General features: G+C 40.9%; 1 protein-coding gene across 2 annotated transcripts in view; it reads right to left on the reverse strand.

Moving 5' to 3' along the window:
- Positions 1–1,513: 1,513 nt before the first annotated feature.
- ano7 (anoctamin 7) overlaps positions 1,514–23,388 on the reverse strand; it is a 23,345-nt gene continuing 1,470 nt past the window's right edge. The window contains exons 2-25 of one of the 2 annotated variants that reach the window (XM_084018891.1): positions 21,561–21,745; positions 21,254–21,369; positions 18,847–18,904; positions 17,961–18,091; positions 16,590–16,697; positions 16,299–16,435; positions 15,507–15,564; positions 11,902–12,012; positions 11,272–11,437; positions 11,089–11,179; positions 10,874–10,970; positions 10,150–10,293; positions 9,791–9,928; positions 7,431–7,526; positions 6,859–6,961; positions 6,276–6,387; positions 5,778–5,832; positions 5,149–5,246; positions 4,727–5,025; positions 4,424–4,629; positions 4,181–4,320; positions 3,760–3,850; positions 3,482–3,601; positions 1,514–2,879 (exon numbers count right to left, since the gene is read on the reverse strand). In XM_084018891.1, the coding sequence (XP_083875017.1) occupies positions 2,724–2,879; positions 3,482–3,601; positions 3,760–3,850; positions 4,181–4,320; positions 4,424–4,629; positions 4,727–5,025; positions 5,149–5,246; positions 5,778–5,832; positions 6,276–6,387; positions 6,859–6,961; positions 7,431–7,526; positions 9,791–9,928; positions 10,150–10,293; positions 10,874–10,970; positions 11,089–11,179; positions 11,272–11,437; positions 11,902–12,012; positions 15,507–15,564; positions 16,299–16,435; positions 16,590–16,697; positions 17,961–18,091; positions 18,847–18,904; positions 21,254–21,343 (2,805 nt within the window). In that variant the 5' untranslated portion in view covers positions 21,344–21,369; positions 21,561–21,745 and the 3' untranslated portion in view covers positions 1,514–2,723. The remainder of the gene's footprint in view (positions 2,880–3,481; positions 3,602–3,759; positions 3,851–4,180; positions 4,321–4,423; positions 4,630–4,726; positions 5,026–5,148; positions 5,247–5,777; positions 5,833–6,275; positions 6,388–6,858; positions 6,962–7,430; positions 7,527–9,790; positions 9,929–10,149; positions 10,294–10,873; positions 10,971–11,088; positions 11,180–11,271; positions 11,438–11,901; positions 12,013–15,506; positions 15,565–16,298; positions 16,436–16,589; positions 16,698–17,960; positions 18,092–18,846; positions 18,905–21,253; positions 21,370–21,560; positions 21,746–23,388) is intronic. The other variant, XM_084018892.1, reaches the window with a different exon arrangement.

Here is a 23,388-nt window from a genome sequence, read left to right on the forward strand (position 1 = left end):
AGAATAACAGCAAGTACAAACAAACTAAGACAATTGACATGACTCATTCAACAAATTTATTCTGGCTCAAGTTGAGCAAGATCCTATTTAAGTCAAATACAAAAATGATACCAATCAAAATAAGACTAATATAAAAATGTACATTATACATTTGTTTTTTGTGAGGAAATGTTTGTGCCCACCAAAACTTTCCCTACCTTTAATAACAATAAGCCCTGGTTCACTGCAAAACTCAGGCACGTCAGGCCAAGGAGGAGGCCTGCAGCTGTGGGGACAGGATCCTGTTCAACCAGGCCAGAAACACACTGACTGATGACACCAGAGTAACAAAGAGCAGCTTCACTGAAAGTTGAAAAACCATTTCAACTATGCGTCAGTGTGGAGCGGCCTGAAGAACATCACCATCTAGATCCACAACTAAAACCCCTGCAGTTTGCCTACCGGGCAAATAGGGCGTGGATGATGCACTCAACATGGGGCTGCATTACATCCTGCAACACATTGACTCCCCAGTGACGTATGCAAGGATCCTGTTCGTGGACTTGAGCTCGGTGTTCAACCCCAACAGCCCTGAACTCCTCCTCTCAATACTGGCCCAGCTCACCATACCCTTCTCAGTGGATTACAAACAAGACAGGAAACATCGCATCCAGCACCCAGACAATCAGCTCTGGTGACCCTCAGGGATGTGTGCTCTCCCCCCTGCTCTTCTCCCACTACACCAACGACGCACCTCAGGAGACCCGTCTGTTCAACTCCTGAAATTTGCAGACGACACAATCGTCATCGGCCTCATCTGAGACAGAGATGAGTCTGTATACAGATGGGAGGTGGAACAGCTGACCCTGTGGTGCGGTTGCAACAACCTGGAGCTGAACACACTCAAAACTGTGGAGATGACAGTGGACTTCAGGAGGAGCCCCCCATCTCTGGCCCAGCAGAGGCCCAGCAGGAACTTCCTGCACCAGCTCAGGAAGTTCAACCTGCCTCAGGAGCTGCTGATCCAGTTTTACACTGCAGTGAGAGAGTCTGTTCTCTGCTCCTCATTCACTGTCTGGTTTGGATCAACCACCAAACAGGACAGGAATAGAATACAAAGGTCAGTCAGGTCTGGAGAAAAGATCATCGTTGCTTACTTGCCCACCATCCAGGACCTGTTCACCTCCAGAGTCAGGAAAAGGTCAGGAAAGATCACAGCAGACCCCTCCCACCCTGGACATCACCTGTTCCAACTCCTCCCCTCTGGTAGGCGCTATAGAGCACTGTACTCCCAAACTACCTGACACAGAAACAGTTTTTTCCTGCAGGCTGTCACAATTTTTTTCATTTATTTTCATATTCAGCTACCTATCATTTTTAACTATTTCTTCCAATGATTCAAGCTTCACCCTGAAGAATGTGCATTTATATGTAAAAACAGTCAAATGTTTGGAACAAAGTGTCACTGTCAGCGATGACGATTCAATAAATTCACAGTCACAAAACACACCATTGGGTTTTTTACACAGTCAAAATTACATCTCTCTCCTCAGAACGTGTTAGCAATAGAGCACCAACAATCAACAAAAAAGAGACATGGGATAAATAATTACAGGTACAAAGAGCTTTATTAAAATACTGTATTTATTATTTCTAAAGTCATGAAATAAGGCTCCAGCAGATGGCAGCGTGCATCTCTAATATTCCTTTTCAGACGCCAGTGATACCAAAGAAGAGGAAAAGTTTAATAAATGTGTTATTATGAACCCCACTGCTTTTTTTTTTTTTTGCAAGATCTGCCCAGTGTAGAATTTAAGCACTGATTGGCCTGGCGCTTGTGCTTGTTCAGGTCCTGTGTCCTGACCAATGGGTGATCCTGACCCAAAGTACTCAAGTAGTCAATGCCTAACGATAACAATAGTGTTTGCCTCAGCTATACGCAGGGTGCATCTTACCAAGAAATACAATGAGAGTCATAATTACGCTTACATAAATACAAAAGTGCACACATATACAATTGTGTGTAAACAAAATCAGTCCATACTGAATAAACAAAAATGTAGATAACAAAAGCAACTACCAGAAGGGGCTCTTGATTTAAACACACAAAAAAAGGAATCATTGTCAAGAATTAACCCACATTCATTCATTAGTGTGTAATCCAGCATCTACAAATCACCTCCACAACCTGACCAGATGGTTTGTTGTATCTGAGAAACCATTACCGGAAACTGGAAAACGGTATGCACTTTCAAAAAGTATGTGTGCCGTGATTGGATGAAGTCTTAGTGGACAAGAAGAGAGAAACATGTTTTCCACGTAGAAAAGCCTTCAGTGTTGTTCTTTTCTCTTATTTTAACGAAGAAATACTCCCCAGTTCTGATAGAACTGAAGCTGTTGTAGTTTCAGTTAACCTCTTCAGGAGATGCCTACATGTCTCACACACACACCTAAGCCCCGCCCCTAGCTGCCACTAGCTCTTTGCACGATTCTGATTAGTCCAGACACAAATGCATCATGTAAAGCCTGACCAGATGGGTTTTCTTTTGATAAGTGATCCTCCAATTCCTGCGTGATCTTGTGGCCTGGCAAGAGTCCAGCTGCCATGCAGGTAAGGACCTACTGTATACGTTTTCAGACCAGCTCTTGTAGAACTTGTAGAGGTCTAACAGATCTGTCAGACAAGGTTGTTTAAAAGGAGGAGTTCAGCCAAGTGTGGATGTTGAGGTAGAGGGAGGTATATTTCAGCAGCTATCTGGTGTGTTTGTTTCTTCTGGTATCACATCGAGGTTTGGTGGAGGGGAGTCGCTCTGCGGTGGTCCTGGCGGTCTGGATACACGACGATGTAGGTCGCTGGATAGGACCTCTGTCTCCTCAGAAATTAGGGTTTTATCCAAAGACTGGAAGCATAACAATAACAGAAGTATAAGCAAACATAACACGGGAACAAATCAAACTCGATAGGAATTTCTGAAGACATTGCTGTGTGAATGGCTGATGCAGAAAAATAGTTGACGCTTGTTTTAAATGTGTAAAAAAGCGGTAGGAATATCTGAATAGATGGGAATAGTTTTAATTCCTATGAATGTCTTCGGAAAGTTGACAAATAGCCATAATACATAAGAGATGTGAAATATTTTAAGGTTATATTGAAAAGTTGAAGCTACTCAGCATTGCTGGTTGTAATCTGTATGAAGGAGGGGAAGTGTGGTGAACATGCATGAATTTGTGTTTGAACATTCATCCATTCGTTTGAAGAAAACGTTGACTATTTCTGGAAGATTTCTATGTTAATAAATGTGGAAGGAATTAGACGACAGAAAAACAGGTGGAATAATAATAATAAATGGATTGTTCCAGCATACAAAACATGTTTGGATTGCTTCCGGTACCCCAATTATAACTGAAACTGTTGTGTTGAGACAAACTAGGACTGTACACAATACACTCTATTTATGTTAGGACAAACTACGTATGTCCTTCTTTTATTTCAATGTTGTACCTGGTTCTCCGCCAGTGCCTGTTTAGCCATGTAGTGCTCCCTTTTCATCTTTATCTCCACGTCTTCGGGGACGTCGGGAACCATCAGGTCGATCAGGCTACCGATGGAGAAGACCACATGCTGAAGACAGAGGTTAGAACAGGAGGTTAGGCGGATACAAAGCTGCAGTCTCTGTCGCTTTATCACTGAGCTAGAAGTTTCATTTCATTGTTTTTGTTGCCATGTATATAATGCTAAATCATTGTGACTCACACTCTCTGGATGCATTTCACACTGACCTCAAATACGATGACAAATGCCAATCGTATGGCGAGGAGGTGGTAGTACTCTGGGAGGTAATCGCCGTCTTTGTCCCTAAAACTTTGATACCTGCTCAGGACAACAGCAACATCATCAACTATAACAACAACACTGTCGGTGTGTCTATGAATGTCCACAGTCAATATATTGATCCAGTCAAATGACTGTCAGAGAGATCAATAACTGCACAGTCTAACATCAGTAACATGAGAGCTATACATATACCTGGGTGCAGTGGTGTTGCCTACCTGCAGGGCATATGTTACTGGTTGTAGTTGCAGTGATGTTGCCTACCTAGAGGGTGTGTGTAGTGTTGCAGGCTGTAGTTGCAGTGATACTGTCTACCTGCAGGGTGTGTGTTGCTGGCTGTAGTTGCAGTAATGTTGTGATGTTGCCTACCTGCAGGGTGTGTGTTCCTGGTTGTAGCTTTGTGGTGATGTTGCCAGGGTGAAGTTGACGAAGCCGCTCAGCGTGCTGTTTCTGGTGTAGCGGTAGTACAGGCGAGGCAGGAAGGACGAGGTGAACGCGATGAGAAAAGCCTGAAAACACAGGATGGAAATCTGCCGATTAACCGTCAAACAGGATGTAGATGTCTAACTGGACCTCACAGAGACGGACAAACAGGAACACGGGGAGTCGTACGTTTGTGAGGACGGCCACTTGTGTGATGAACTGCAGGATGGTGAACCAGATGCCGATGTCCTGAGCTCGCTCCACCACTGGTCGTTGATATTCAGTCACAAACTTCTGCGCGTCCAAACGAATCTCCACCCAGTTATTTATGAGAGCGAAGAGAGGAGCCAGAGGACACGCAGCCACAAAGATGGTGGTGAAACCGAACTGGATCACTGAGAAGAACCAGATTTATTTAAAATACTACATCTCTGTGTTAACCCCACCCACCCGGCAGCCCCAGGAGGATGAATCCAACAGGACAGGACTCACCCATCTCCAGGTATTCACCGAAGAGTCCCTCACACACCAGCAGCTCGTAGTCTGCCTCCCAGGGTTTCTCGTCCTCTTCCTCCTCCTCTTCCTCCTTCCTCACCTCCCTCTGGCCCTGCTCTCCATCCTCCTCCTTCACCTCCCTCTTGGCCTCCTCTCCATCCTCCTCCTTCACCTCCCTCTGAGCCTCCTCTCCGTCCTCCTCCTTCACCTCCCTCTGAGCCTCTGCTCTGTCCTGCTCCTTCACCTCCTTATGCCGATGCATCATCTTCCTCTTCTGCCACCAGTACTTCAACTTCCTACCAAAGAACAAGCAGTAATAATGCTCATAATAATATTAATGATGTTGGACTGACAGACGTTGGGTGTCAGTGTAACATGATTATATTGTTCACTGTCAGCGTTTGTGTGTTTGTATTTACGGGCAGATGAACTCCTGGATGTTGTTGATCAGCTGTTTTCCCACCATGATGACCAGCAGCTCCTGAGCCAGTTCAATGAGACATCCACCGGACCCGCACTGGGACAACAAACAGGAATACATTATCTTTTAAAGCTGTGGCTAAACATTTGTTTTATAAAGTAAAAAAACGTTAATACTCATTGATAAAAGAGAAGTTTGTATCACGTCTACTTGTTGTTGTTATACTACCATTAATACTGTGGAAAGAATGGGTGCTAATTTATCTCACAAGATGTCAATTAGTCATTAGGAAGTGTCTTAGATTTGAGATCTTTTGTTTAAAAACTTTGTTTAAAAGAATTGTTATTTTGTATAAAATGTGTAAAATAATAATATGTAATATAATAAGTATTTCATTGCAGGGTTGCTGGTTCAATGTCATCCTCACCAGATAATGTGTTAACAACACTGATTCACCATTTTTGATAATATTCTCATAGTTTAATTTCAAGTCCACAGTAAAGAGAGAGAGAAAAAAGCCCAAACTCTGGGGTTTACTTAGTTTTTAAGCAAAAGAGTGAAACACAAATTTCTCCTGATGCATTGTGTCAAAAAAAATCATTGTCATCGTTAGTCCAGCAGACTCACTTCTTCATTGCGAATTCCGAACAGAGTTTCGTAGTTTCCAGGATACCCAATGAACCTGAACACACACACACACACACACACACACACACACACAAACAAACAAACTTTGATCTTTGGAAACTTTGAGATCTCAACTAGAAATTTGATATATGACAAGATTTGTTGCGATTGACAGGATGTTTTCATGGTCGGTCTGCAGGAGGCGCTGTGGCTCTTCCTTTAATTTGACGTCTGCTTTTTACTTCTTAAATTCAAAGTTCACAAACCAGCTGACAAAACCAACTTCATGTTATATTTGTTTGGTTTTATTCTGAAAGTAAAAGCTGAGAAGTCCCTCGTGTTTCAGGCCAATAAGACTCGATTTCTTTTTTACGTGGAGATGTAAACACACAATAGAAATACACAAGAGAGACAAAAGGGAAGATAGGTGAAGAAAGAAAGAAGGCTTCTGGTGATGAATCTGTGAGCCTTGTTCTGATTGGTTGAAGCATTTCTCACCTGCCTTTGAAGAAGGCGATGTAAATTGGAGCTGAGTAGAAGTTCATGAACTGGAAGACGAAAACTTTGAGGATGAACATGTCTTCGTATTTAGACTGAGTCCGATGCATCTCTGACAGAAAAGACACAACGATATCATCTGACTGACTACATTAGTAGTGATACAAATATAGACTGCTGATGACGTATTTCCGAGTGAAACAGAAACAGTATGTAGGCGGGACATTATGCTCTGTGCTGCTAAATATTGCTGATTGATGGATGATGCATGATATTATAGGTTGAAATAGGTTGGTACCAGCCGATGAAAGCACACATCAGATGTGTTTTCCTGGAATAATAAAACATTGGATGTTGATATAAAAAATGAATGATTTTCATTTCAGCTAAACTTGAATTTCTCGATAGAAAAATATGAATTTTGTTCCTCATAAAGAGTACAACTTGACAAATAACTGACTAAATATACACTCACATGTCTTTAGTTTTCATTCATCAAAATTAGACTAACATTGAGGGTTAACTTACCAAATGTGACCTAAATTTGTTTTTTGTTATAAGAAAGAAAGAAGGTTTGACTCACCCCAGCGGGTGAGGATGTGGGCCAGTGAGATGTAAACTTTGGACAACATGAGGATGACCAACAGGTTCAACACAGATCCTGTAATACTGGCTATCCTCCCGGCCTGACCACACACACACACACACACACACACACACACACACACACACACACACACACACACACACACACACACACACACACACACACACACACACACACACACACACACACACACACACACACATCAGAAAGCAATCAGAGAGCAGCCCCCCAGGGAAGCTTCCTGGAGCCTCTATTCTTTCTGTTCATGGAAAGATATATATTTTTTCTGAGCCCCTAATAGCCTAATGAAGATAATGGGTTCATATGATAGTTACTTGAAAGCCTGGTCCGTGTCAAACAGATGCTAAAGAATGTGGCGGTTACTGGTGTTGCAGGAGTGTGGCATCAATCCTCCAGTTCCCCATCAAGTAAACATTGTTTACACTGTTTGCACCGTTAGCTGCTAGAGGTGTGTAGACAATAGAAATTTTCTCAATTCTGCCACGAGAACCTTTAAAGAAACACTTGCTGTGTTGTGTTATACTCACAGAGCCTGTTAAGAAGGTGCCAGACTGGGAGATGATTACTGTGACGATGGTGCGATACATAATGATAGCAATGAGGAACATCAGCACCATAATAACCTGCACACAGAAAATTCAGCTTTGTTAGAAAGGCTTGGACTGTGATGGGACACTGATAATGGGTTAAGTTCAGAGACTGCCGTTCTACAGAATTTGTTTTATTTGCTGTATAATAACTGTATTACCCGATTCCTCTCAGATTTTTCTCTTAAATGTCAATATTTGACCTGAATCAATCAACAACATTAAATATCCAGTTGGGGGTTTATTTACTCTAAGGAGCAACACATTTGATGTACTGTGGTCTTGAAGTGCTGTTAAAGTGGATTCTTCTTTGGTTTATATGTGGAAACCATCAATTTCTGTCCAAATACAAGCTCCCAGAGAGATTGTGTATTATTCCAAATAGCACGCTATTGGTGTTGTTTCCCATTTGTCAATGTGCATAGACATTGAAGTTAGTACAGTGGAAATTTGCTTTTGTCCACCGTTATATGTCCACTCCATAAGGTCTGATTGGTTCTCGTCATTGGTTGTCAGCTGTCGTGTACTATTGAAGCCACCATGTGTCACTGTCTACCCTTTAGATAAATTCAGACAGTGGTGAGATAATAGGCTCGTTCGAGATGAACTGCGCCTCGCCTGGAAAGTAGACGAGAGCAGGCGGTAGCAGCAGGAGGCGGAGCCTAAAAGCTGCGTTCCAGCTGTTGAGGAAGTATCATATAGTGCACAGTAAAGTTTGACAGTTGTATTAAATGTGAATCTGTAAGTCTGGGTGATTATGATTAATGTTATCAACCACATGCAGTGGTGGACAGTAACGGAGTAAATTTACTTAAGTACTGTACTTAAGTACATATCCAGAGGATTTGTACTTTACTTGAGTGTTAGATTTCTTTGGTACTTATTACTCTTACTTGAATACATTTCCAAGACAAATACTTTTACTTTTACTCAAGTTAATTTCTAGAAAGGCTGAAAAGTACTTGTTACATTCAGATCTTTTTTCTTTCTTTCTTTTTTTTTTAAGTAGCCTACTATTGGACACAAGCTGTGTTTGTCAAAGAAGGAAACCTATCACAGTGCACGCTCTCCACTGGGATCTACGTAAAAGCGGAAATACGTAATCCCTCCCCATAAGGATACATGGGGAGACAGAGTTTGTTGTGCTCCTATATTGTCCTTCCTGTAAAGACAAGTGACCTCAACATTGAGTTATTGAAAGCAGAGATGTAGTTTTTTGTAAAACAGTGATTCTCAACCAGTGGTGTGGGGACAACATTGGTCTTTGAAGGGGTTCCAGTTCCCAATGATAGAGAGTTCGTTGGACGGTGCAGGTTCATTTGTGAATAAACATCTGCATCTGCAACATCTGCTGTAGTCCTGTGATCCCATTCATTTTATTTGAAATTTACTCTTACTCTTACTTTTACTTAAAGTAAATTTAAAAGCATGTACTTTTGGATACTTAAGTACCTTTAAAAGCAAGTACTTTTTTACTCTTACTCGAGTACCATGTCGACTGAGCTACTTTTACTTGTAACGGAGCAAATTTTGACCAGTAATATTTGTACTCTTACTCAAGTACTGGGGTCGAGTACTCTGTCCATCTCTGAACACATGAGATATATTTGCAGATTTAACTTTAATTGCACAACATGAGACTAACAGCCCACGATCTACTATTAAATATTAGACTCACACAGGAAATTTGCATTTTCTGCTAAATGTGCTGTTTATTGGTAAAACTAAGAGCCAATCAGCTCTTAGATGAGGCGAGAGCAAGTCAGAGCAAGTCGGGATCAAGACTGACACAAAACTAACTGGCGTGCATTGTGCGGCGAGTGCCAGCGATCGATTCTGCGCAGGCCTGGCTCATCTCGAACGAGCCTAAGTGTGTATTGTGTTAAAATAAAGGCTATATTTAATTTCTGTCAGGTTCTGTGTAAATAGTATTTATTAATTTCCCTCATAATATCACAATCACTAGCACAACAAAACTTGTGGTTGAAGTCATTTTTATCCAGTAAGTATAAAATGTAATAAATAAAATATAATAAAATGGAAACTAATTTAACACTGATTGGCCGGGGTCTGGACCAGTCAGATAACAGCTGTGACATCACGATCAGCTGAAGCACCTGGTTATCATTAGCTTTTCGTTCCTGGCGCTTTTTTCTTCCACTAGCTCTGGAGGCTTTTTCATTTATCCTTTATTTCATGCTATTTTATAGTATTTTATTATAAAATAGCATACCACCCAGTGCATGTGGTGGAAAACCATACCAGGTCAGAGCTTAAGGGCCAAAGGTCAGGAGACTCACCATGACAATGATGACCATGCAGCCAGTCAGAGTTCTGTTGAATCGTTTGTTTTGAGGGAAGTAAGGTTCCTCTGCTCCCGTCACTGGGTTCCTCATGGTCATCGGCGCCATGGCCGTGAACTCTGGACGAGGACGCTCCTGTGGAGGACAGTCATGAACTCCCAAAACCAGCAAGCATTAATTAGCAACACAAGTTTATCATTCTAACACAACCTTCTTCTGTTCAGCGGTTATCAAATATTTATACTAAATGATCTCCAGGACAACACAGACCTCTGCGATTCAAATGACCTCTCAATGTTCGCAAATGTTGAAATATATGAAAGTCAAGTGAGACAGGTGTAGTGTGAGACAGGTACCTCGATGTCCTGAAAGTCGGAACAGTCCCAGTGGTGGGTCAAAGTTGAACAAGTTCTCTTCCAGTACTCCAGAAAGGTGACGGCCCACACTGACATGAAGACGCTGAAAAACACCGTTCCTCCATTATCAAACATGATACCGGCCTGTGGAGACAGACAGATGGACAGACAGACAGACAGACAGACAGACAGACAGACAGACAGACAGACAGACAGACAGACAGAGTCAGATGGACACCTGATTAGACATAAACAAGTTGAGATGTAATTGTCATATAATTGATTTACTTATTTTCGTGGAAACAGCTTCAATAAGTAAACATGAATTGGTTGATGAATAAGCCAGATGTGTAACATAACCACTGCCTGCATTCCTCTGATTACACGTATTTCATTTTCCATCTTAAATCCTTAATGTTTCTTTGTAAATTGAATATGCCAGGCTGAAAACCCACCTTTTTTTCGATGGCATTGGTCCTCCCCCTAGTAACCCCATGTACAATGCTATGAATTGTGGGCAATTCCCCCAGGTAAAGTCTGCAGAAATGCTATTAAATGGTACATAAAGGGCTCAAATGTCTGTGAGATAGTTCTTGACAGTGTCTGTGACACTGGGATTGGGGCGTGCCACGTGACACTGTTTAACCACCCGGCAAGTAGTTCTGAAGCTTACTAAGCACACTAGCACCAGAACAGACAGCTGGACAGTCGGACAAACAAGTACCTTGAAGGTGACACAGATGCTTGAGTAGTTCCACACCTGGCAGATGTTACAGAGAGGACACATGAGGAAACTGTTTCCACTGTCACACAACTCCTGCCTACACACACACACACACACACACACACACACACACAATTTTTTTACTGACATGTAGATCATTAATATACTGTATATCGTACAACAAACTATTTGACTTTAAGTGTGTTTATACTCACGCTGGAACATCAGTGGCCATGATCCACAACCCAAACAAGAAGATCACAGTCCCAATGACGGACGCCGGCAGCAGCCAGCCGGTGTAGAAACCTACAGTCAGACAGAGTTACAGTTGAAACAAACTGGGGGGAAATAGTTAGTTAGCAGTAGTTAGTTACACAAACTGTGGCTACTAGAGTTACCAAGCCAGGCAAAGTAAAGCGCTATCTTCTCTCCAAAGTATTCCCTGATGTGATCCAGAGGCTGATACCGTTTCCAAGAGGACCAAGTGGCCCAGTACGAATACAGGATCTCTCTCAGACCTAAAGACTCAGGGGGCACTGGTGGGGTTGGCAGCTGGAAACCACCCTGCAGACACAGTTTAAAGTAAAATATAAGGTCTTGATTGCTTTATATATATCTGGATTAAATATAAACAAACTCGTTGCCTTGGCCTTAGGGAATAAAATAATGGTGCCAGTCTCTCCTCATCAGTGTGGTTCTTGAATGGTCTCCCATCCAAATTTTGACTCGGCTCAAACCTAGCTGAGGTTTTTGTCACATTTGTATTTAAATCTGACAAAATCTTGGTCAAAAGCCGTTGGTCCCATACAATGGTGAATCGGAGTTGGAGGTGGCAGGGATGTATGGGAGCGGTTAGGATCAGGTATGGGTGTGGGGGCAATTAGGGTCATGTATAGCGTATTAGGTTTAGGGGTGTGGGGCTTGCAGGATAAAATATGGAGGGAGGGATGTGGTTGGGTTTAGGCAAGTGAAGGAGAGTGGTTAAGATGAGGGTATGGGTGGGGGAGGGTCTAGGTTCTAAAGCTCACCTCGTGCAGTGGGTAGGCCGCAGTGAACACCTGCTCACTCAGTAGTCGATCAATTCCCACCTCCCCTCTTTTCACCGAACCGTATGCAGTCCTGGCCAGGATCTCGTACAGCTGGAGGGACAGAACACATTCACTGCAGGGTCGTACACTGGACTAAAACTAACAACCCTCTAATCCCGGTTTTTCAAATTGTGATTCTTACGGTTGTTTCTTGTTTTGCAATCTGGTTGTAGTGACAGTGACGGCAACAATAATACCATAATATAGTTGAAAGGTTGTCCGTTTCCTCTTGCAGTTACTCATAGGGATTCATAGGCTACTTTACTGTCATCTTGAGATAGTCTTAATATTGTTGCGGGTGCAACTGTGTTTTTTTGTTGTAATTTTATAATGCAATATATGAGTTTTGCGTAAAGGGGCATTTTTTCATGGTGGACACACAAATGAAACAAATCCACATATCCTCAGGCTAACTAAGAGGTTTTGTTGCCTAAACCTAACGTTGGTTTTGTAGCGTAATGTACCGACTGAGAGAAAAATAAAATCAACAATACTTCCAACTGAAATAGATTAGTTTAAAAGACATGCTGAGAGACATGAAAAAAATTCAAAAGTCCATGTACATGAATTCAATTTAAGGACATTTCACAAAGTGCCGTGAGACTGCGTTGTTTTTGTGCAACTAAAATCTTCAGTAAAAGCCCACATCTTTTTGTTAGATATCCATCTAAGTGCCGGTTTCCTAATTCCTGTCTGGTTTCCTGACTGTGTCTTGTGAATGTGTGAACATATTTCAGGATACGTGTGTGTTAATAGATTGTGTTTGAGAAGAAGGCGTCACTGCTTCCAGAATTAGTCTGCTGAATGAAACATCCTGGATGCTGAAAGGTCTCAAAGTGAAAGGCGAGAGGGCGAGTTAATCTGGACCCAGCCCACACCTCGTATTAGGAATGTAATAATAAGTGTACGTTTCCTACTTTGAACAAAATGTTTTTTACTTATCAATCAGATGTTTTAGTTGTTGAGAATGTAGTAGTCTATTTGGAAATCTTTACAGTGATCATGGCAGTGATCAACTACATTTTGTCTGAAGAAAAGAAGGAAGCTGCATTTTATCTTGTTGGTAAATCAGAAACTAATTGTAGATACTGGGTTTAGGCATTCTGTGAGTAGAGCTAGTTATAATATAATAATATTTAGTCTTGTCTAGATAGCTTGTTGTTTAAATTCTTGTGAAGCTGTTCATACTGAGTCGGCAATTACCTAGTTTCGGCCATCTCAGCTGTAGTCAATAGACTTGATTTGACGGAGGGGCTAAACCTGCATGAGGTAAACCAAGCACTTAAGAAATGAGCGAAGACTGTCGAACAAAGACAAGGGGGTCTATCTGTGGGAGTCTATGAAGACTGTCGAACAAAGACAAGGGAGTCTATCTGTGGGAGTCTGTGGGAAGACTGTCGAACAAAGACAAGGGAGTTGATTTGTGGGTGTCTATAGGAAGACTGTTGAACAAAGACAAGGGGGTCTATCTGTGGGAGTCTATGAAGACTGTCGAACAAAGACAAGGGAGTCTATCTGTGGGAGTCTGTGGGAAGACTGTCGAACAAAGACAAGGGAGTTGATTTGTGGGTGTCTATAGGAAGACTGTTGAACAAAGACAAGGGGGTCTATCTGTGGGAGTCTATGAAGACTGTCGAACAAAGACAAGGGGTCTATCTGTGGGATTCTGTGGGAAGACTGTCGAACAAAGGCAAGGGAGTCGATCTGTGGGAGTCCATCAAGGAAGTCCATCTAGGAAGTCATAACAACTCAACCACCACCCATCGCAGCCATGTGTCCTATCCAATTCAGGACATTAAACTGGAGAAGATTTCACCAGAGACCCATCTGTCGAGGCTGTAACCCATCCAATCTCTGCTACCCACCATTCTCCACCGGTACGGAACTTGAAGTAACTAGGGGGGCTATAAAACTGCCAGTCTGCAGTCAAGAAGGCGGACAACATTTCAGCGTATACACTCTCCACTTCCTGGCCCTTACGGAGACCTGGATCACCTTAAGTTCTTGGTTTGATGGGTCCAAAAGCTTCCCTCCAAAGCAGTTTAGTGCCCTATTAGAACCAAGTACTTTTTTTTTGCATAGTCATTTTAATCCAAATCATGATGTTTTTATTCTTAGTTTTATTTCCTAAACATAACTATGTAGTTTTGTAGCATGTTTCGTTTAGTTTTGTTTGTTGTTTTTCTTTTTCAAACAGAACATTTGGTCCAGAAAAAAAAACATGTTTTCCTTGAAACTTAATTCAGAGTGTAGTTTAGTTGTATGGCAACATCATTTTGGCAGAGAGTTGTCCAAATGCACATTTTCCATTTTTGGGATCTACAAAATTCCTGGGGCCATTCCTATTCTTCCTATGGAATAAATGAATGACACACATGGCTTTACATTTTTTCTTGTACTGGTGGTCTGGTTTTTTTTTTTTTTTCAATTTAAATGAACAAACACACACTTTTGTTTCTGCCGTATGTTGACTAATCTAATCTGTACTCACGACCAGTGCATAAGGCCCAGAGAGCAAATAGTGTCAGTTCCTGTGTTAGCACTCCTGTGTGTCATTGATTCAACATCTTTACTGTGAGGTTTATTTAGGAAAATGCAACGTGATGATAGCAATATAAACATGTACTGTACGAGATCATTCAGGACCGGTTTTGGTTGATATTGTACCTTAGTTATGCAAATTCCCTGAGACAAACACCAAACCTGAGACCCGGATGGCCCCTGGGCTGCTGGGACTCCGAGGGCGTACTCACACTAGGCATTCCATACCATGCCCAAGCATGTTTGACCCCCAAAATCGAGCTTGTTTGACGGGTGTGAATGCTCCCTACTGTACTCAAGCATGGTACACTTCCTTGGCCCTAGCCCAGGGGTGTCCAACCTTATCTAAGAAGGACTGTTGTGGGTGCAGGTTTTTGTTTTAGCCCAGCACCCAGACACTTGATTCAACTCATTAACTAACCATGGTCTTCAATCAAGACCTTGATGAGTTGGATCAGGTAGTGCTGGGCTTTAAAAAAAAGCTGGACCCACACCGGCCCTACTTGTATAAGATTGGACACCCCTGCCCTAGCCGGTTAGAAGACTTGTGGTTCGGCATGGTACAGTTAAAGCACAAGCACAGGTATGGAACTTGGACATGACGTATAATCGATTAGTCCTTCCGCTCATTATTGCTCAGTGCTCAACTCAAATGACCCCCAGTTATTGAGTCGATTTGTGACTGAAAATACTGTTGATGACTGTGCGAGACACAGATGGATTCTGGGTCGTGCCTGGGCATGCTTCAGACTTGTGGTGTGAGGGGGGCAATCGCGCTTCCGCACGGTACAGGGCAACTGGGCCTAGTGTGAGTGGGCCCTTAAAAGGACTTTGAGGGGGCAGTGTGTGGGTGGAAGTTATGGATGGGGTTACCTGGACATGGTCTGACATCACACCTGCTTTTTAAGCATCACATACTACATTTTCAAACTTTCACTCTTGTCAGAAAGTGAATTTATAAAGATTCTAACTGCTACAGACTGAGATGTTGAGTTTGAACTCACCACCTGGTGTCTTTGAGTCGTCTTGAAGAATGTCTCTTTGTCGTTGCTGCCCAGAAACCTGCAGACACAAACTGGTCAAACAGCTGCCAAACACATTGGATTTTATCAGAGCATTTAATTGATTCATTGCTATTGGTATGTGTGTTTCTACAAGTGTTTCTGAAAAGAATCACCTACTCAACCTTTAATGTGACAAAAGACAGTTTAAACTCATGAACAATAAAGTGAATTGAGTTTACGTACATGGCTGGGAAATGCGTATGCTAACGATTCAAATTAGTAGACAGCTTAAGTTATTCACAGGCTAATTGAAAAGGTCAGGGTTAGTCTTCTTCTGGTAGAATTAAAATACGTTGCTCTTCAATGCAACCCAGGCCAACTGCATTGGAACCCAAAGGCCTGGGCTGCACGAGATTTCTGCTTAAAAGCCTATGAAGGCAGTTTTTTTTCGCCACTGTCGCTGTAATGCTGGCTCCTGGGTGATTTTGGGACTTTGAAATTGTATTGACTCTGAAAATCTTGAGCATATTCTAGTCCTGCTCAATGTGTTAAGTGTCCTCAGATGATTTCTGTTGGGATAGGACACCATAAATAAAATTGAAAATTAAAATGAAATTGAACTCAATGTCAAGATACCCAGATACATGGTTTTCAGCTGAAAAAAATGTTTGAAAATGTAATTTTGCTAACAGAACTGAACCTTGGGAGTTCGATTTAGATTATGTCACATGATGTCTATTGTCTATGATAACTATGAAATAGAATAAAATAGTGGTCGGATTCTAATGTCACCTCTGCAGTTTGTTGGTCCTGAACTGACAGGTGTAGTAGTCAGGTGGGGGGTTGGGGACATCCTGAAAAAAAGGGTTGGGGAGGGACAGCTTGGACAGGGCCTGGGCAGACCAGTTAGTGATTGAACCGGTGACCACCTGCAGGACAGAGGACACACTGTGAGGACACACTGAGATGACACTGTGAGGACATACTGTCAGGACACCTTCAGCAGGAAACATGTTTCTGAACCACAAACTGACTAAAAGTGTTGCTTATCAGGATAACACCGATTACTGCACTTTTATTTACCTGCAGAGGGACTCTGAGTCTGATCTCCTCAGCGTAATAGCAGAGGACACTCCATGGAGCACTGAGGAGGACAAAACAGACCCTTGTGTTCGTCTCAAGGACCTCCTTCTGTAAAGACACATAGAAACTGGTTTGAATGGATCAGGACCAAGCAGGGTGAAGCAGCATTTTGTGTCTATGCTTCCCACCTGTGGAACAAACTCCCTGAGGTGTGCAGAAACGATTGGCTCATTTAAATCAGGGCTGAAAACATTATTGTGTACTGCAGCTTTCTCATAAATGTATCTATTTCTCCTGCTTTTTTAAATAGTTTTTAAATTGCACTCTTACTGTTTTTACTGTTTAAAATATATATATATATATATATAACATATTTTAATGTATTTCTCTGCTGTGTAAATCACTTTGAATTGCCTTGTGGTGCTATACAAATCAATTTGCCTTGCCTTACTTCCACTGCATTTTGGAAGCAAATATTTACAGAACATCCAGACTTGTTGAACCACATTATAAAATATGATGCATTATTACAGATTAAACTACCCAACAGACCAGTGCTGGGTTTAACAGTCCCTCCACCTCTCTCCCGGCCAACTGTGAAGACACTTTTTGGCCCCGCTAACGTGTGTTTTAATGATAACAACTAACGACAAATTAGCCATTTCTATGATTTTAATATTTTACTATATGTAGTAATAATACACCCCTCAAGCCCCTGTTTATCTGTTCACTGCACCTGATTTTTATTTATTTATTTTTTCACTGTTCAATTTGCACTTTAATCTACTGCGATTTATACATCTTATACTTTTTATATTGCTCTTCCAATATGTTTTTTTTTTTTTACATATTGTGTTCTTTATCTTTAGTTACTGTGTTGTCACTGTGTGTAATGCTGCTGCTACACTCTAATTTCCCACCTTGGGATCAATAAAGTATATCTATCTATCTATTGCTACATTATGTAATTGAATTATTTACTTATTTACTTATTGTACCACTGCCAACCATACCGGATGATTACCTGATTATATATATATGAATTGATAATGAAAACAATATTATCAATATAATAACAATATATAATAATATTATATTGTTTTCATTATATTGTTATAATGAAAACAATATAATTATATGTATGAATTATATAAACTAGCTCTGAATACACACAGTACAGTACTGCTTAATAACTGTAACTTACTCATTTGTACTCTGAGCACCTTACATGGACTGTTTACTCAGGTAAATTGTTTTTTAAACAGAAGGAAGGATGGATCAGTTCAATAGAATTCACTATTTAAACACTCCTGTTTGTTCAGATGTCTCAGTCATGTGATGTTTGACCTGAGGTGTGTTTGTTTTAACCACCTGCTCCTGCAGCAGTCCCGAGGCTCTCAGTTTATTCAGAAACACCGTCCTCCACTTCCTGTGGGCAGGGTTAACACCTTTGCTCTCATCAGCGTGTGAGTTCAGAGGCTCCTCCCATGCCAACACGAAATCTGTTCAATAGGAGCACAGCATTCAGACACTAACCCACTGCTATTGGCTGATCTTTGCTGATGTCACACGGGATTAAACTGTTTTAATGGTAGGAAAAAAAAATGGATACCGTAAAAACAAACCAGGAAGTTTGACGCTTAAAAATTACTAAGTATTTCACACCACCCTAGACCAGAATGTTTGTTTTTGCTCTGGCATTAGTATGTTTTTAGTATATTTATGTAACAATTTTGATATTATATTATAATTTTTGGAGATAAAAATATTTTCTGACTGATTAAAAAAGTGGAAAAAGTATTTAGATGTTTGACCTCAATAAAGACATGAATACAACAGTGTAGAAATACTTTGTTACAAAGAGAAAAAAAGTTCCATGAAAAACAACATCCATGTTTACAATGTAGTAATTTTTGTTATTTTTATGATTATTAATAATATTGCTTGCTTATTCTATTTTTCTACTTTCTATTTTCTTTTCCTTGTCTTCTTATATGTTTTGTAAATCATTATCATCTGTTTTTTCCTTTGTATTTCGTATGCCCATATTGTTTTTGTGTGAATGCACTAACTGGTGAATAAAGGGAGAAGAAAAATAACATGGATAATTTGTATAATCTATAATCCAAATAGAAATGATAAAAAGTAGAAGTTTTTTTCTATTGATAGACCGACCATTAATCAGATTATTTCCTGATGATGGTTTGTTTACGTCCCTCCGTCCTTGTATAATGATACAAGTGTTTCTTTTACTCACCAATTCGAGTCGTCCCGTCACTGAAGACGTTCCTGTCAGGAGGTCGAACAGATGCGTTCTGGGAAATAATAACAGAGTTCCTCAACACAGGTAAAACATTTAACCTCCCAGAACAAGAAGAGAATCAAACATCACAAATCAACTTTCATCAACACCTTTCTTGTATCAAGAGATTTCATCAGTCCTATTTGTATACGGAAGCCCAGATGCCGGTGATTGCAATGATTTTTTCAAAGCCATTATCTTGAGAGTTCATGATTTCATCACCTCGAGATAACAAAGCTTGGTTAAGATAATTTTTCACCAGTAAACAACTTTTGTTTTAATCGACATCAGAGGGTAATTATGAAGCTTAAATCAGATAAAAACATAATTAGTAATAAGGAAAAGAACTTGGGTTTCTCATGAGCTCATGTTGATTATCTCGCTTTCTCCAGACAAGGGCATAAAAAAAAGAACTGCAAACAAAGTAGCTTTCAGCTTCTCGTACATTTGAATCTAGTTTTCACCTGTTTTGTCTTGATCAACAACGTTCTAATAAATATTAACATGGATGCAATTTTGACTCATTGATATGAATACATTATCTTAAGCTGCAATGATCAAACCCAGCCAGCACCGTTCATACTACAACAACTATATATTATTCCTTACACACAATCATACACATAAATGCAGAATTAAGAATATTACTTTGACAGTTTCTTCTCTGAACAGACTGTGAACACCCAGCAAAATAACGTTCAATAAAGCTGATTCAGCTGATTGTTCTCTACCAAAGACACTAGCACTTTGTCAGTTCATATATAATTATGAAAATGCCATAGATAATAGGCCACTAGTTGCATAGTTACATGGATCCCCTTAATCCATGTGTTAACCATGCAAAAGGATCCTATAACTTTCTAATGGCATTGTTTTAGTAGTACTGAGAGACATAAAAATAAACAATTCATGTCTCCCTACATGAAACTAATAGATTGCATTTTGTGAATATTTTCCGACCTTCCATCAGTCTGTGTTGGACTAGCTGTGTGGTCAGAGTGATAAGCATGACTAAACAGAACATTTTCTACATGGCAAACAAACATTTATGATACATGTTTTGTTCAGCAAGATAGTCTTCAATGACTAAATGTTGGACTTAACTAAAATGAAAACATTAACACCACTTTTATGATGTTTGAAGTGTGAATGCTGTTAGGCTATGAGGAATTACACCACAGACACATGACTTCACGTCACCACCTAATCTAAAGGCGAACTAGTGTTCTAGTGATGATGTTTACTCGTCTCATGTAAAATTCCCCAGCAGGGTTTGTTCTGACATATATGATGTCGTGTTTATGTCTACGTTTTGGTCTGGGACTCATACAAGCATGATTTGTTAACTGTTGATGAAAAGATTCAAATGCCAAAACGTCAGTTTTGCATCATGCGTCTCACCTCTGATCCCTCTGCTGAGAACAGAATCGACTCTTCCTGTTGTTTAATGTCTCCATTGTTGTAAATGAGACTCGAGACAAACAGTGTGACGAGAGGAAGAACAAAACAAACATCTACTATTCTCTACTGTTTCATCACTTGAAACAGTGATGAACTGCGTGGAACCGCTCTGTCTCATTTCCTGTTTCCAGCATTAGACACGCTTAAACAAACAGTCATTAAAAACGGAGTTGAGAGGGTGAAACACAGAAGCTGCAGATTATCTCACTACTCACAGGGTTTCCTGGACAGATTAAAAAATATATCTTTCTATCAGCTTCAGAAGTATATTTGAGGATTAGGGATCGTGGGGAATTTTATATTCTGCAATTGTAGTAAAATCACATTATTCAACCAAGTTTAATTATTTATGGGGAAATGATAACACTTCATTTATGGTGCCCTAATTTACTGATTTCTTAGACAGTTGTAACCTGATAGTATTTATTGAGAAAACAAAGAGCAAACAGTACTGAGACAATTATATTGTGTTTAGTTAGTCACATTTATTAGAGGAAATTAAATATATTGGAACAGTGAAACAAATTGACTAAACATGACAAAGCCAGTATGAGTTTAATAGGTTTTTGTGGCTGTACTGTATATTTATGATTCAAAGTTATACAATTTCCAAACTACTGGCTCCTGCACAAGAAGGTTCAATGTGGAATAAATGTTGTGGAGGAAAAGTTTATTCTATGGTTTTGTTCACAAAATTAAATAATTATTTCAGGGTTTTTTAAGAATGATTAAAATTGGAACTGCTCCTTTAAATAAATGTAAGGTTTAATAATATCAACAGAGGCTCAAGGACGCTTCCCTGAGGAACACCACTTCATATCTTTATAAATTCTTCCAAATCTCCTCCCCCCCTGCTAAATATCAAACTTCTAATTTTTTCAGCAGTCAATCACACTGTTACCGTGGTCATACTGCCATAGTTTTTTCCTGGTTCGGGCTCCATGGCAATCAGCGTGGTGCTGTCCTCACTCAGCTCCCCTCTCCTCCTCATCCTCTCTCACTTCCTTCCTCCTCCTTCTACAGAGCCACAAACACACAGATATATAAGACAAAATATGAGATGAAAGAAATACTCGAGGGCAAAACAACATCATTGAGGAATAAGATAGAAAACAAGATAGAAAACAACTTACAAACAAAAATATAGTGCAATAACAGAGACATATGAATAGAATTACTGTTAATATAAATACAGGTAATTCAATTACTGTGAGAATCTTGATGCAGTTCTCCAGATGGCAGCAGGTTGAAGAGAGGTGGCGTCCTTTAATGATCTGTTAGTGCCACGTTTTGTACAAATGTCATCTGTGGAGGGGGTTGGGGGGACATCACACTGACTCTCTTCTACAGGGCCTTGTGGTCGAGATAGTGATGCTGCCGTTCAGGATACTCTCTGGTGAGGAAGAGGAATAAAATGCTTGGAACTGTACAACATCAACAGGACACCAAGAGTCTTCATCAAGAACTCAATGGGGCTGTGGAAGATGACACTAGAGGCCAACTCAAAGCCAATTGCACAAGTTACCATCAAGTGTGGCATATACCAATGCTCTGTCCCCCGCTGCTGTTTGGTGGCTTGAAACCAGATCATCACTTAGAGTGGCAATGGATACTGGTTCCGAAGTGGAGTAACCTTCAACCACCTCCTCTACATGGATGATATCAAGCTGTATGCTAGGAGTGAGCATCAAATTGACTCACTGATCCGCATCACCAGGATCTACAGCAATGACATCGGGATGTCATTGGGGCTAGATAAGGGTGGTTGGATACTATCCAATAGAGGCAAGATGATCCACAGAACCACAGAAGGGGTAGTAGGCAGCATAGCACAACAGCTACAAATACCTTGCAGTCCCGCAAGACGCCTCAGGTCAGCCATAGCCAAATGCCTACTGTAGTGCTACTGAGTGTGGGAATTTGTAGACAAATCCTGAAAAGTCGGCTGAATGGTAAGAACAAGATATAATCCGCTGGTATAAAGCATGACCAAATGAAGAGAGAGAGGCCACTGATATCAATCCAAGAAAGCTCCTCAACATGCATGGAGGGTTTCACCCCAAGTCCAGCTAGTGAGCGTCAGAGCCACTATCCAGGGTGAAACAACCAAGATACAGGAGTATATCAGGAAGATGGCCACAAGTGATGCCACCACAACTTGCTCAGTGAATATCTCAGACAGAAGAAACCCGATGGTTAGGAGGAGGAACAAGAGGGGGAACCATCATGGAAGGACAAGCCCCTGCATGGTATGTACCACCTACAGATAGAAGAAGTGGCTTGTGGAGCAATCATACCAGTGGTTAAAAAAGGCTGGTCTGAAGGACAGCACAGAGACACTAATCATGCAGCACAAGAGCAGGCGCTGAGCACAAGATCAGTTGAGGCTGGGGTCTTACCCACCAGACAGGACCCCAGATGCAGGCCGGGGTCTACCACACCAGACAGGACCCCAGAGGCAGGCCGGGGTCTACCACACCAGACAGGACCCCAGATGCAGGCCGGGGTCTATCACACCAGACAGGACCCCAGATGCAGTCTGTGTAAAGATGTTACAGCAGTAAAAGTGAAGCTCTAAAAATGCCAATGACTGACTCCAGCAGAGTCCAGGAACAAAATCCACAATCTCTATCTCAGTCCTAGGAACACCTAAGAAACTGAAGAACCCTCAGGATCCCAGGTCTCAGATAGAGGAGACGAAGGAGGAAAATCAAGACCACCGAGTGGCACATTTTTTAATACTGTATAATATATCTTATTATAATTTTGCATTAACCTCATCAAATGTAGACAAACTAATGCATTGACTGCAAACCAGCAGCTAAACAGCAAGAAGAGGACCTCTGATTGGTTTATGTGCATGAACGAAGCTTAATCACCTGTTTACTAAGCCCCACCCCTATTAGTTACTGTCGCTAACTTGTCAATCTTCTGCTCTCTAAAGTCTATAAGGTTAAACCATGCAACAACAACAGCTAATATTTATTTCTGATTGGCAGCAGGGTGATCAGCTGACACCCTTCAGTCACTCTTTAC

This window comes from Eutrigla gurnardus (assembly GCF_963514095.1).
Source record: "Eutrigla gurnardus genome assembly, chromosome: 10".
Lineage (NCBI taxonomy): Eukaryota > Metazoa > Chordata > Actinopteri > Perciformes > Triglidae > Eutrigla > Eutrigla gurnardus.